General features: G+C 49.4%; 1 protein-coding gene across 1 annotated transcript in view; it reads left to right on the plus strand.

Annotated features, from left to right (window-relative positions):
• Positions 1-13,681, plus strand: part of B4GALT6 (beta-1,4-galactosyltransferase 6) — a 55,539-nt gene that overhangs the window by 17,786 nt on the left and 24,072 nt on the right. The window contains exon 3 of the mRNA XM_081097595.1: positions 6,386-6,499. Coding sequence (XP_080953721.1) covers positions 6,386-6,499 — 114 coding nt within the window. The remainder of the gene's footprint in view (positions 1-6,385; positions 6,500-13,681) is intronic.

Genomic DNA, 13,681 nt, shown 5'->3' on the forward strand with positions numbered 1-13,681 from the left:
GTCTTCTGAATAGTAGGCCAATTTTAGGAGAAGTGTATACATCTTAAGAGCTACTTTAGGACTTGTCCTGGTTGAATAAGTTGATTGTAAAGGTGTTCATTAGCAGAGGTAGTAAGCATCTATACATTACTAAAAATCTGTGTATAATAAAGTTCTTTTCCTGGGGTAGGAGTTTGTTATGTGTGCGAATGTTAAGCATAAACAGGAGAACTGATTGCTTGGGCAAGATGAACTTTCCCTCAACCCCCTAAAAGTGGGAAAAACAGGAAATCCTTTCCTCTTCTCACCAAGTCATCCTTTCAATAAAGACTGAATAGCCAATGCACACTTGGATTACATTTTGCTTACTTTTTTTAAAAATCCTCACTCGAGGACATGTTTATGGATTTTTAGAAAGGGGTAGGGAGAGAGAGAGTGAGTGAGAGAAAAACATTGATGTGAGAAACAGTGATCCATTGCCTCCTATGTAGACCATGAACCTGCAGCCTGTCAGTGTACGGATGATGTTCCAACCAACCGAGCCACACTGGCCAGGGCAGATGTTTATGAACCTTTGAAAACTCTTCACATGGGTCCTTCATTGGCAGGAAACTGTTCTTGGGAGACAGTCAGTCGTCGCATCAGTTAGGACTTGGATTTGGTTGTAAGAGAGACCCAGCTGCGATGCTTTAAACATATGAGGGCTCTGTTCCCCGTAGAAGAGGTTTGAAGTTGGGGGTGTGGGGGGGCTCTGTCCCCCAGGCGGCCAGGGCTCAGGCTCTGTGTGGGCGCTTGGTCAGTGGGAAGGAGGGAAGCGGGGAAGAGAAGAAGGAATAGAGTGCCCTGTGAAGAGCCTTCCAGGAAGCCCACAGCATCTCTGCTGACATCTCAGTGGCCAGAACGCAGGGGCCTGGGGCTTACGCCTTTGAGGGGGCCCCCTGGTGCTCTGGATGGAAGTCAGGTTCTGTTACAGAGAGAGAGAGAGAAAGAGAGAGAGAGAGAGAGAGAGAGAGAGAGAGGAGAGAGAGAGAAAGGGGAGAAAGCAAGTTGGCGTAGGCAGCAACCACGAGCTCTGCCATTTTCATTTATATTGGACAATTAGCCTAGTTAGGGGTGGGCAAACTTTTTGACTCGAGGGCCACAATGGGTTCTTAAACTGGACCGGAGGGCCGGAACAAAAGCATGGATGGAGTGTTTGTGTGAACTGATATAAATTCAAAGTAAACATCATTACATAAAAGGGTACGGTCTTTTTTTTTTTTTAGTTTTATTCATTTTAAACGGGCGGGATCCGGCCCGCGGGCCGTAGTTTGCCCATGGCTGGTCTAGTAGTTCATATACCTACCTAGATACTGGGATACGACATTAACAGAAACATCCTCTCTTTATATGAGGCCTTGGGGGGGAGGGGGGGACATAGTTATAATGCAGTTGTCTATTTCTCTATGAATTTACACTAATATGATCTACCAAATTGGAGATCATTGCCAATAAGATGTACAGAGAACTGACTGACTTCTAGGGGGAGAATTGATTGACATGCACTGCCTCATTTAAAATTTAATACTTTGATTAGTTCTTAAAAGTTCTCATCGCAAGACAAAAGTCATAACTATGTCTGGTGATGGATAGTAACTACACTTGTGGTAATCGTTTTGCAACATATACATATATCAAAGCATTATGCTGTACACCTTAAAGTAATACAATGCTATATGTTAATAAAAATATCTTCCTATATAATAAAAGGCTAATATGTAAATTGTCCCCTCGACCGGGAGTTCAACCAGGAGTTGGACCAGGGGGCAGGGCCAGCCGGGGGGAGGGGCCGCGGTCAGTTGGCCAGCGGATTGGGGGCGGGGCTGGCCGGCCAACTGCCCGCAGCCCCTTCCCCCGGGCTGGCCTCCCCAACCTGATTGGGAGTGGGGCCAGCTCACCAACTACCTGCAGCCCCTCCCCCTGGCCGGCCCAGCCTGATTGGCCCCAATCAGGGCGAGCCAGCCGGACCCCACCAGAGCACAAATTTGTGCACCAGGCCTCTAGTATAAAAATAAAATGTAACATTTAATGGCAAATAGGTTGTGTCAGTTATAAGTACATTTGATTTCAAAAAGGGGTTTTTACCCTTGTACCTGACTTTCGGAAGTGTCAAATATAAATAGATTCCATGTAAAATATTTTTCTTAAAGAAATCACACTCTCTCATAATCAAACGGTGCCTGGCCTTGTGGCTGCGGAGCCAGTCGAATTAAAAAACCAGATGTACTCAGTGAGCGATGGCAGAAGCAGACGCTGAGGGTCACGCACCGTCAGGGCTGGCGGGTTTGTTCGCAGTGACCCAGCGCCCTGCCTGCTGGAATGGATGCCTGTCCTGAGGCCCCGGGCATGGCCAGAGCGCCGTGACACGCTGGTGGTAAACAGATTAGGACTCACTGGGTTCTGTTACCGGCTCACCCTGCCCTTTTGCAGGAAAACCATGGTCCTGGCAAGTCTCCTTGGGCCCTGATCCTTCCCGTAAGGCCGGGAGGGGACGGGCAGCAGTTCCTCTGCGTTTCCCCTCCCCCGGGTGCGGCTGGGGAGGTGGACCCGTTCATTAGATGAAATAACGTCTCCGCTGCAGAGCAGCTGTGGGGACCCGTCTCGCATCTGCCACGCAAACCCTTTAAAACCGACTTGGAAAGCGTGGTTTGCCCGGAGGAACCTCACCTCCCTGAAGGAATAATGATTTTGTGGGTTTATTACAGGAGAGTCCCTCAAACCTTAGGTCGTCGTTGGCTCTGGTGTCAGTTGTGAAGTGTTCATTTGCAGTCATTTTCTACTGTGTTGCCAGAACTTCATCAGATACTTAAACTCAGAGGGAGTTTAACTTCACAAAAGAGAGATTCAGACCAGTGGCCGGGGGTGGACCGGCTTCTACAGATAACACGGGGTGACATCCGTGCCACCGGACAAAGTGCTTGCGGAGCCCAGATGCTGCTACAAGCCTGGCTGGGAGTTGAGGGCCGTGTGATCCTTTATAAGCCTGTGGCCGAGAGAACACGTGCAGCTCCAACACTTTCTATTTAAGGGACGTGCAGAGACTGACGCTGCATGATTTTAAGGTGTTTTTTTTTAAAAATATGGTTCTTTAAAAACTCATAGGGGCTCCTTTGTGAGAGTCCGTCCTTCTCACACGAAAATAAAAAGTGCGATACCCCCGCCTCCTGTTGCCACCGACTCCCCAAGGCGCCGCGTTAGCAGCTGTTCGCGGGGATGTCGGAGAGCTCACCTTTTCTGGGAGTTGGGTGTGGATTTCCAAACGCACAGTGTGTGGCCAAGGGAGGGGGTCCAGGCGTTAATGACGAGAATGAATCAGTTCCGCGGAGTCAGGGCACCTCTTACTGAAAGTTAACTCATGACTGAGGATGTGTGAGGGGTGGCATTTATCTGCCTCCGGTGATGAGCAAGTTGGTCTCTGGAGCCCAGAATGGCAGTGACGCCGGGACAACCCGACCCACCGTCTGCCTCCCCTCCTGCAAGTGCACAGCGCGCAGCAGCTGCTCAGCCAGCAGAGCAAGGCCCCGGGAAGGGAAAGGAGGAAGTTATTTTGGGAATAACTTTAAATTTGATATCTGTCAAATATATTTTTTCAAAGCCTCCTACGGAAAGAATCAGAACATTATTGGACTTCCTTATACTTGTGTGTCTTTAAATTTCTCCGTCATCTGTGGGTGAGGTGCAACGTAGGTGGTGGGCGACTCGAGGGGTGTCTGTGGCTTTAGTCTGTCCCTGGGCATGCAGGACGGTCGCTGCCCACGGAGTCTCCTCCCCCTCCCCTTCGCTGGAGGATTTTCCTCGGCCGCTTCCCTCCGAGCCTCCTGTCCTGGTGGAACAGGCCGTAGATCGTCCCATCACCCGTCCCTGTTTGTCACGTGGGCTTTCTGGCAGCACAGGCACGATGCCCTGCCGCGTTCCTCCCTGGCATTTCCAGGCGGTCCTTTAAAATCGGACCTTCTCCTCCAGCTTCCGTCTCCTCCTGGTCCCCATGGGGGGGGGGGGGCAGCAGGTGGCCTGGAGTGGGCGGCGTCTCTGCTCCCAGTGCCACCCTGGCCCCCAGCTGCATCCCCCTAATTCCATGTTGTAGTTAACCCTCACCAGAGGGTGTTTTTCCATTGACTTTTGGGGGGGGGGGGACGGGGAGAGAAACGTTGATGTGAGAGAGGCACATCAACTGGTTGCCTCCTGCAGGGCAGGGGATTGAGCCTGCAACTGAGGTACATGCTCTTGATCAGAATCGAACCCGGGACCCTTCAGTCTGAGGGCCAATGCTCTATCCACTGAGCCAAACCGGCCAGGGCCTGGTAATTCCATGTTGATGATCAGTGGATATTTGTGTCAGGCAAAGGTGCATAGAGAGGTGTTTGGTTTTCTTGGACGCTTCTCATGTACATGCTCCATATTCCGTGTCCAGGATTCTACCATTTTCCACAGTGAGAGGGGGTGGCGTGGCCTGTTGAGTAAGATAGAGGATTTGGACCCGCAGCCTCTGGCTTGCTGGTCACTGACAGGCTGCACTTTTTAAAAAATATATATATTTTATTTATTTTTTTACAGAGAGGAAGGGAGAGGGATAGAGAGTTAGAAACATCGATCAGCTGCCTCCTACACACCCCCCACTGGGGATGTGCCCGCAACCAAGGTACATGCCCTTGACCGGAATCGAACCTGGGACCCTTCAGTCCGCAGGCCGATGCTCTATCCACTGAGCCAAACCAGTTGGGGCGACAGGCCGCACTTTTAAGTCAGAGGCCTGTTCTCCCCTCTCCTACTTCCCTCACGCAGGCAGTTCTGTAGGAATCGTGCGCTCAGAGCAGATGGAATGAGAGTGTTCACATGTTCTAGAGGTTTCTGCCCGAGCTTCATTCCCTGCAGGCCCAGGAGACAGAACGTAGTGTCATCAGCCATTTGCACCTCTCACCTCTTGCTCCCTGCATGTGGGGCTCATCCCCTTAGGCTGGCTTCCTCTCACAGGGCAGGACCCCAGCAGGTCGGACATTCATTTCAGGAGGAGGCCGACAGGTGATCTCTTTGGCTCCAGGTAGAAAACTCCTCAGGCTCCGGCTGTCCCCGTCTGGGTCCGGTGCTCACCTGAGCCCGCTGCTCAGAGCTCCGTTAGTGCATCTGTCTACGGGCTCTCAGCTCTCAATCCATTTCTCTGACTGAAATCGGACACGGCCCCAGGAGGTGGGCACAGGGGAGCAACCATGCTACCTTACCCTGCACCACCACGCTGGTGTGTGTTGAGATCAAGGATTTGAACTCAGCACTTGACCTTGGGGCTCTGGACCGGTTTCCCCTGCGTTACAGCTTGCTGAACCTGAAGATAGTGGACCTACTGTGGTAACAGCTCGGGCTCCCCAGGGATCAGGCCAGGGCTGGAAGTGACTGACGTAAGGTTTGAATTGGGCCGTGTTACAGAAGTGAGTTGAGGGGGTAACTTGCAGTCCCCTGTGTGTGGGTGGTGAGAACGCGCTCCCCCCACGCCTGGGCTGCGTGGGTGCTCGAAGTCGTGCCTGTCTGTGTGGTCGTTGAGCACCCCTGGCTGTTGTGGTGGAGAGGATTCCGCGTCCCTGGTGTATGGTCATCACCGCCCTTTCCATCTGGTCAGCCAGGGAGGGGTGGGAGCAGGTGTCCCATGCAGCCGCCAATGGGCCAGTTGCGGGTCAGGCCGGCCTCTCTCTGGGCCTGTCCCAGGGTTCCCTGGGGACACCTTGCTGAGAGGCCCCTTCTGGCGGCAGTAAATGATACATGGAGGAGGAGCCATGGCAACCGCATTTTGCTTTTCGCTCATTCTTTATAGGAAACTAGAGGCCCAGTGCACGAAATTTGTGCACATAGGGGTGTCCCTCAGCCTGGCCTGCACCCTCTTTAACTCCGGGACCCTTGGGTAGGGTCTCTAGGCCTGGCCGGTGATCAGGACCTATTGGGACTTTCCTCCCCTCGTCTGCCGGCAGCTGACCCCACCCTTGCTGCTGCCACTGCTTGCCATCTGTGTGGTGCTCCTCCCTCCTCTTGCCACCGGTTGCCTCCCTCTGTGGGCGACAAGCATGGGGTGCAATTGCTTGGCTGGCCTGGGGCAATCATGGGGAGATGGAGCGGCCCCTGGACCAATCGCATCACACCCACCTTGGCTAGCCTGGCGCCAGTGCGTGTCATAGTGTGGTCGTCCGGAAGGTCGTCCGGATGGTCGTTCTGCTGTTCAGTCGTTCGGTCGATTTGAGTATTATGCTTTTATTATTATAGATTCCTTTTAAGTGTTTCTGTAGATTGCATATTGCAGATCTTCTCACAGTGACTATAACATATTTCAAACTAGAAGCAAAGCCAAAGGCAGTTTTTGGTTGTAACTTTTTTCTCTCTCTCCAAGATTATCCTGAAGGCAGTAATTCAAGTGATTATCTTGTTCAGACAACAACGTATCTTCCGGAAAACTTCACGTACTCTCCATACCTCCCCTGCCCAGAAAAACTGCCTTACATGCGTAAGTGTCACTAATTTGACTTATCTGTTTGCTTGTAATTATGATAAAATAATAAAAGTCACATGATGTGAGCATGCCAGGTGCACATCATTACTATGGTGCTGATGCTCATACTGTGTAGCATTTTGTTCAATTTTTTTTTTTTTTGCGGGGGGGGGGGGAGATTGATTTTTTGCGGGGGTGTTAAGGATTTTTTTGAAGAGGGAGGGAGATTGAAAAGCTAAAGAGAAAGCTTATCCCTTACCCAGAAGTAACCTCTATTGTGAGTTCGATGTGTTTTCTTAGTTTATTTTAAAATTACTTTAAAAAATTATCACCCGAGGATATGTTTATTGATTTTAGAGAGAGAGGAGCGGGGGGGGGGGGGGAGAGAAAGAGAGAGAGAGAAACATCATTGTGAGAGAGTAACATTGACCAGTTGCCTCCTGTGTGTGCCCCGACCTGCTGGGCCCCCATCAGGGTTTGAACCTGCAACCTAAGTATGTGCGCTGACTGGGAATCGAACCTGCAAGTTTTCAGTTTATGGGATGACACTCCAACCAACTGAGCCACACAGGCCAGGGCTAAAATTACTTTTTATATAGATAGATGGCTGGTTAGAAAATGAAAATGTTTCAGAGGTTTTAAGAATTTGAATAAATGGTTTTACGTTACATTTCATTCTGTAAATTGCTCTTTTTACTTAATAATTTTTGAGAACCATGCAGGTGGGTACATGTAGATCTGTCTCTTTCATTCACTGCTGTACAGTGCGTCTTTGAATAAACATACCTTGTATCTCATGTACCTGTCTCCCTGCTGATGACAGGCTGTTTCCACGTTTGCTGTCACCAAGCAGTGGGTGAGGAACACCAGGCCGAGGTCTGTGCACATGTGTGTGTGTGCTCGAGGGCTCCCACCAGAGTGGAGTTGCTGGGTAGGCTGGCCTGGTTCTGTGCCAGAGCAGCTGTGCCAGTCTATACCCCCACGCCAAGCACGAGGGTGCCCTTGTGATGTCGACGGACTCTTTTAATTTTTGCTAATCTGCTAGATAAAAATGACATCTCGCTCTTTCAGCTTTTGCTTTCCTCAACACTGGGGGTTTAAGGAACTCGTCATGTGACTCTGAGTGGTTTTGAATGTTCTGTCATCATGTCCTTTATTAGTTCCTTGTTGGTTAATGAGGCTTTTGCATTGGTCACTGGGAGTCTTTTCATACATGTTCTGGGAGTGACCTGTTGTCTGCCACCTCTGCTGTAATACCTTTCACAGTCCCTGGGTTTCTTCATTTTGCGGATGAAGTTTATTTTCCGACAGTTTAACATTGTGATGTTTTCAAGTGTACCAGTCACTTTAAGGTTTTTGCTTTTTGTGTGTGTTAAGAAAGCTTTCTGTACCCCAATGCCATGCGAATGCTCTCCTTTATTTCCTTCTAATAATTTTATAATTTTGTTTTTTTAACTTTTGTGTAGAAATCAAGATATTGTATTTTAAATATATATATTCTTCAAAATTATGAAGAGAACACATTATCACTACTAAAGAACATTACAATCACTCAGAAGCAACATAGCTATTATTTTGGCTTCTTTTTCTTTGTATTCCCTTTTAAATATACTTTATACATATGAGTTTGTATCTTGATTTTTATATAACTAAAAATCTAAATTAATATATTTTTGAATTATTTGTGTATCATTGTGTTCTCATGTCCTCAGTACCTACGTGTGTTTTCTTAAGTCTTGACCTGAGTCGACTGAGGAATTTGGCCTTTGTCTGCCGTATTTGTAGGCTTCTTTTCCATTTGTAGTTCATAGATATTACAGACCTGTAATAAAAAGAAAGGTTCCCCTTTTAATACCAGCTAAGGCCGTGGTTCTCAAATTTTGGCCCGTGTCAAAATCCCCAGTTGTCTTATAAAACACGGACCACTGAGCCCCTCAGATTTCAGAGTCAGCAGGTCCGGGGTTCTTGTGTCCGACGGCTCCCAGGTGACCTGGATGCTAGTGACTTGGGCCACGTTCTGAGACCCGCTGACCTGGAGTTCTGGTCTCCCTTCGGCTGCACACAGCCTGGGGGCTTTCATAACTCTCCGCCGACCCCTGCGTTTCTGGCTTCACTGATCTGACACGGCGGCCGGGTATTTCTAGTAAAAAAACCCTCAGTAGATTCTGAGCGTGCGGCCCCTTTACTTTGTTACTGCAGCCTTGGTTTTCTGAAAATGAATGTTTCTGTCTGCTGGGCTGAGAGCTCTGAGCAGTGCTCTGTTGAAATATTGATGACAATAATTTCATTTGCATAATTCGCATATTCAAGGGCTTATAGCTTTCAGGAAATCCTCCCGTTGGGGTTAGTTGCCATTTTCTTCATCAGCGCTTTGCAAGTGCTAATGAACTGCTCAGAAGCACTGCCTGCCACCCTTCCGGGGCCTCCTCCAGCCCCCACTCGCCATCCCTCAGTGACGCTGGAGCAAGGGCCTGGCTGCTCCGCACTGCCTTGCCCGTGGGCTTTTCTGGTTTGTTGTTCTGAGTATTTTCTTTTAATCTTTATTGTTGAAAGTTTTACATAGGTCCTCCTTTTCCCCCCATTAACTTCTTCCAGCCTGCTCCCTCCCGTCCCCAGGCCCTCACCACCCCATTGTCCGTGTCCGTGGGTGATGCATCTATGCAGACAAGCTCATTGGCTGATCTCTTCCCACGCACCCTCCCCTGCCTTCCCTCTGAGGTTGGACAGTCTGTTCATGCTTCTGTGACTCTGGGTCTGTTTTCTGCTTTCGATCATCAGTTTATTTGGTTCATTATCCCTGCGTGTCTTCGTGCTGCTGCCCCTTTCCTCAGCCTTTTTTTTTTTTAAATAAATCTTTATTGTTGAAAGTATTACATATGTCTCCCCTTCTCCCCCCCATTGCCCTCTCCCACCTTCAGTCTTTTTTTTTTTTAATATGTTTTTATTGATTTCAGACAGAGGAAGGAATAGGGAGAATCATTAATTGGCTGCCTCCTGCACGCCCCCTACTGGGGATCGAGCCCGCAACCCGGGCATGTGCCCTGACCGGGAATCAAACCGTGACCTCCTGGTTCATAGATCGACGCTCAACCACCGAGCCATGCTGGCTGGGCTGCTCCTGTCTTGCATTCTTCTACAAGAGAGGGTCACACTCGTCTGGTCCGCTACCTGCTCACACAAGGCCTCCTCGTGGGCAGTGGGTTTGAGTCCAGCACCAAGCGCTTGTCCAGTTAGCTGTGGCCACAGTGATGGGGTTACTGGGCAGGAGATATGGTCCCATACAGGTAACTCCGTGGAAAGGGGCCGTGGGCTCAGCCCGCACAATGAGGCTCCTGCCGAGAGCGCCTGGCGTGGGCCGTCCAGGAGGCCCCTTCACGAGTGCGAGTCTTTGCCAAGGGGGCCTCCGTTTCCCTGTGTGTGAAGTCTGGGATCACGGTATCGACCTCAGAGCGTTGCCAGGATGAACAGCAGCGCAGCGCTTGAAGCCTGACTGGACTTAATTCCATATTCCCGTTCCTTCTCCTCGCTTCTCTAAATGGCGTAGTCAGGCTGTGCAGTGATGAAGGGAATGAGAGACCTGGGAGATATGTGTGGAATTTAAGAGTTGTGTAGTTGTCTCTGCGTCCTTAAATTCGTTTAATTAACAATGTTATTTCCCAGCGATGGTAGACCCAGCATAATAACATTCCTGAGTGTAAAATCTTATTATAATATCACACAAAATAATTGAATACGATACCTCCCCAAATAATAGTTATAGGAAGCTCTGCGTAAGATTAAGATCTACTTAGGCGAAAACCACTCAAGTGTGAATGGTACTTCATTTTCTTAACAATCACCAAAAGTGAAGTTAAGGCTTAAAACTGGTGAGCTTGATTATCTAGCTGTGACTTCTTTTTGCTTTTTCTCTAGTGAAGCGATGAGACTTTCCATTGCGTTATTGTAAAGATAACATCTGAAATTTCCAGTAGGAATTCAGATAAAACTGATTTCATGGATTTCAGCAGTTTTTTATATTCAGCCAGTTACACCATATAGTCTATTTTAATGTGATTATTTACACACTGTGAGTGAATACTCCTTGTTACGTTAGTACTTACAGATTCTCCAGATGGCAAATACACGTTCATTTAAATACAATTTATGTGAAACTGTCTGTGCTAACAAAGTGAAATAGAAACTTCACTTTTCTGAGAGCTAACAGGCAGTGACTGCATAGCATGATGGATGCTTTGCTTTTTCTGGGTGAGGTCGAGATGGAAAATGTCAGTTGTGCACTTTGCTTTAAAATAAAGATAGGCTGACCTGTGATTTCCTGACTTTTAATTCTTATTCCAATAGAACTCATTTGCAGTGGCTTTTATATTCTGTCCTTACTGTTTGTGGAATAGCTCCTTTTATGGGTTAACCCAGACAGTTTCTATAGTTGCTAGTTTTCTTTCTTTTTTTAAAATATACTTTTATTGATTTCAGAGAGGAAGGGAGAGGAGAAGATAGAAACATCAATGATGGGAGAGATTCATTGATTGGCTGCCTCCTGCACGCCCCACACTGGCGACAGAGCCCTGGGCATGTGCCCTGACCAGGAATCAAACTGTGACCTCCTGGTTCATAGGTTGATGCTTAACCACTGAGCCACACCAGCCAGACTAGCCTTTTCAACACAACAAAAGCTACAAGGACGTTTTGAGATGAGTTTAGATCAGTGGTTCTCAACCTTCTGGTCCTTTAAATACAGTTCCTCATGTTGTGACCCAACCATGAAATTATTTTCGTTGCTACTTCATAACTGTCATGTTGCTACTGCTATGAATCGTCATGTAAATATCTGATATGCAGGATGGTCTTAGGCGACCCCGGTGAAAGGGTCGTTCGACCACCAAAGGGGTCGCGACCCACAGGTTGAGAACCGCTGGTTTAAACAATTCAAATGAAAATCAGCCAAGAGGGAAAAGGTTAGCAAGCAAACTTCAGGAAAGCTCAAATCATGATTAATGTAACAAACCGTCAGGCATATAGTTATCATTGACAAGGGACGTGGGAGTCACTTTCGAGTAGACAAGCAGTTGTTGAGCCGAGGCTGCACACGCAGCGGGCTGGGCTCTGTTGGTCGTAGGGGCAGGAGGAGAAAAGCTAAACATGACCTGTGTGGCCAGCTGGGCAGATAACGGGCTCAGAGAAAGGCAGTGAGCTGACGGCCACGAAAGGGTTATGAGTAAGGAAGGGAGCCAGACAGCACTTCATTCCCGAAGGAGAAGGGAGATTCCAGAGAGAGGGGCCCCTGGAAGAGGGGAGGGAAGAGCGTCACAGCACCGGAGGCCCTGCGTCCAGGAATGAGAGTGGCCCTGTGACGGAGCGGGGTGTGGTGGGGCGTGTGGGGGAGAAGGCTGCACAGGGAACGGAAGGGCCTTGTAAGGGACTGAGCAGTCCGAGGGCTTTGTGGGCTCCATGACTCCCTAGGCGCCCATGCGGTGGGCTTCAGAGGGAGTGGAGCCCTGAGTGTGTAAGCCTCGGGTTGCGACACTGCCTGGTCTGCATCTCTCTAGGGTGGGGGTGCAGAGCTTTCCAAGGTCCAGGGGCAAACAAGGAGAAAGCAGAAACAAGCCCACAAAAACCCCGCTGCTCTAGGGACCGCGACATTCATTAGCTTCCAGTAGATGAAGGATGGATTTGGGTGGTACTTCAGAAAGATGGTACTTCTTATGAGAAGTTGAAAATGGATGAAAATGGGGAAATACTGGATCTGGAAGACCAGTGAGGAGACTTCTGTAGGGGCCCAGGAGGAATGACAGGGGCGTGTGCCCGGGTGGTGGCGTTGGAAAGAGGAGGCGGCTGTTGACCAGATGGTCAGTGGTGACCGACCGAGGGACCAGGGTTAATTTCCAGGTTTCTGGCTTGGTGACCGTGAACTGAAACAAACAGTGCAGGATCAGCACCGCGTTCGGAGAATGGGGAAGTGAATGAGTTCAGTGCTGGGCTGTTTTGTTTAAAGCTCAGGAGGGGTAACTTGAGGTCTGAATGTCATCAGAGGGGCCTGAGCTGGAGACGAGAGGAAGTGAGACTGGAAGGAGGCTAAGAGCTGGTCCCTGGGGGACATCAGTCCGGGAGATGGAGGAACCGGAGAACAGTGTCCCGGAAGCCAGCGGGGAGAGCACTCCAGGAGAGAGTGTTCCGTCTTGTCCTGTATCTCAGGAAGCAGGTAGAATGAGCAACCGGAGAGCCATCGAACTTGGCAGGTAGAACATGAATGGGCACCGCAGCGAGCACAATGTCAGAGTGGTGGGTAAGAAGCAAAATGCACTGTCCTGAGAAGTGACTCAGAAATACGTAAAAACTAATTGGTTAAAAAAATAGTTTGCTGGAAAAGGCAAGGAGAATGGGGGTAAGGAATCCGTGGAAGGGGGGTGGTTAAGGAAAGAACAACGCAGGAAGAGATGGACTTGAGGGTTAGGTGTTGTGGACAGAAACTTCGGAGAGACGAGACCTGGGAATAAGGGGGCATAAGGGAATGTCCTCGGGGCCACATCTGGGGGACGTGCCAGGAAACAGATGTGCTCGGGATGAAGAATGAGCTTCGGGAAGCAGTAGGGACACCACCTGCTCAGAGGCAGGGGCACCGTTATTTGGAGGTGCGGTGGAGAAAAGTGAGGGGGTTCATGCCTGCCGCTCTCATGTTCCTGGTAAAGTAGGAGGCCACGCACACCTGAGGGGCGACCAAGGAGGACCGTGCCTCTTAGAAGGGAGGAGTGAATATTTAACAAGTTGTAGGGAAATGAGAAGTGGAGGCAACTGGTCATGAATTAAAAGACGGCTAGCCAAGGGATCCCCTCCGCCACCCCCGTGACGTCAGAATGCATATACAAGGTGACATCAGTTCCGGTTGATGGCTTACTCTGTCCAAAGCAACATGTGAGATACTGCCACCAGATGATGGGGTTCATCCGTGCGCTTCGGTGGTATTTTTTGGGTGGGGAATTCAAACTTGGAAAGTTGTGGATCAGGTGTGGCAGGTCAGGAGGGGGGAGGAAGTGTGAGTGTGTGCAGGCGTACAGGTGTGTCTTAATCCAGCAGATTCAGCATCTGGTGAAGGCCCTTCCTGGCTCACAGGTGGCCTGGTCAGGGCACATGTCCAGGTTGTGGGCTCCACCCCCCGCAGGGGGCATGCAGGAGGCATCCGATCAATGATTCTCATCATTG

The sequence above is a fragment of the Myotis nattereri genome (genome assembly GCF_964212035.1).
Source record: "Myotis nattereri genome assembly, chromosome: 8".
In the NCBI taxonomy this organism is placed as follows: Eukaryota; Metazoa; Chordata; class Mammalia; order Chiroptera; family Vespertilionidae; genus Myotis; species Myotis nattereri.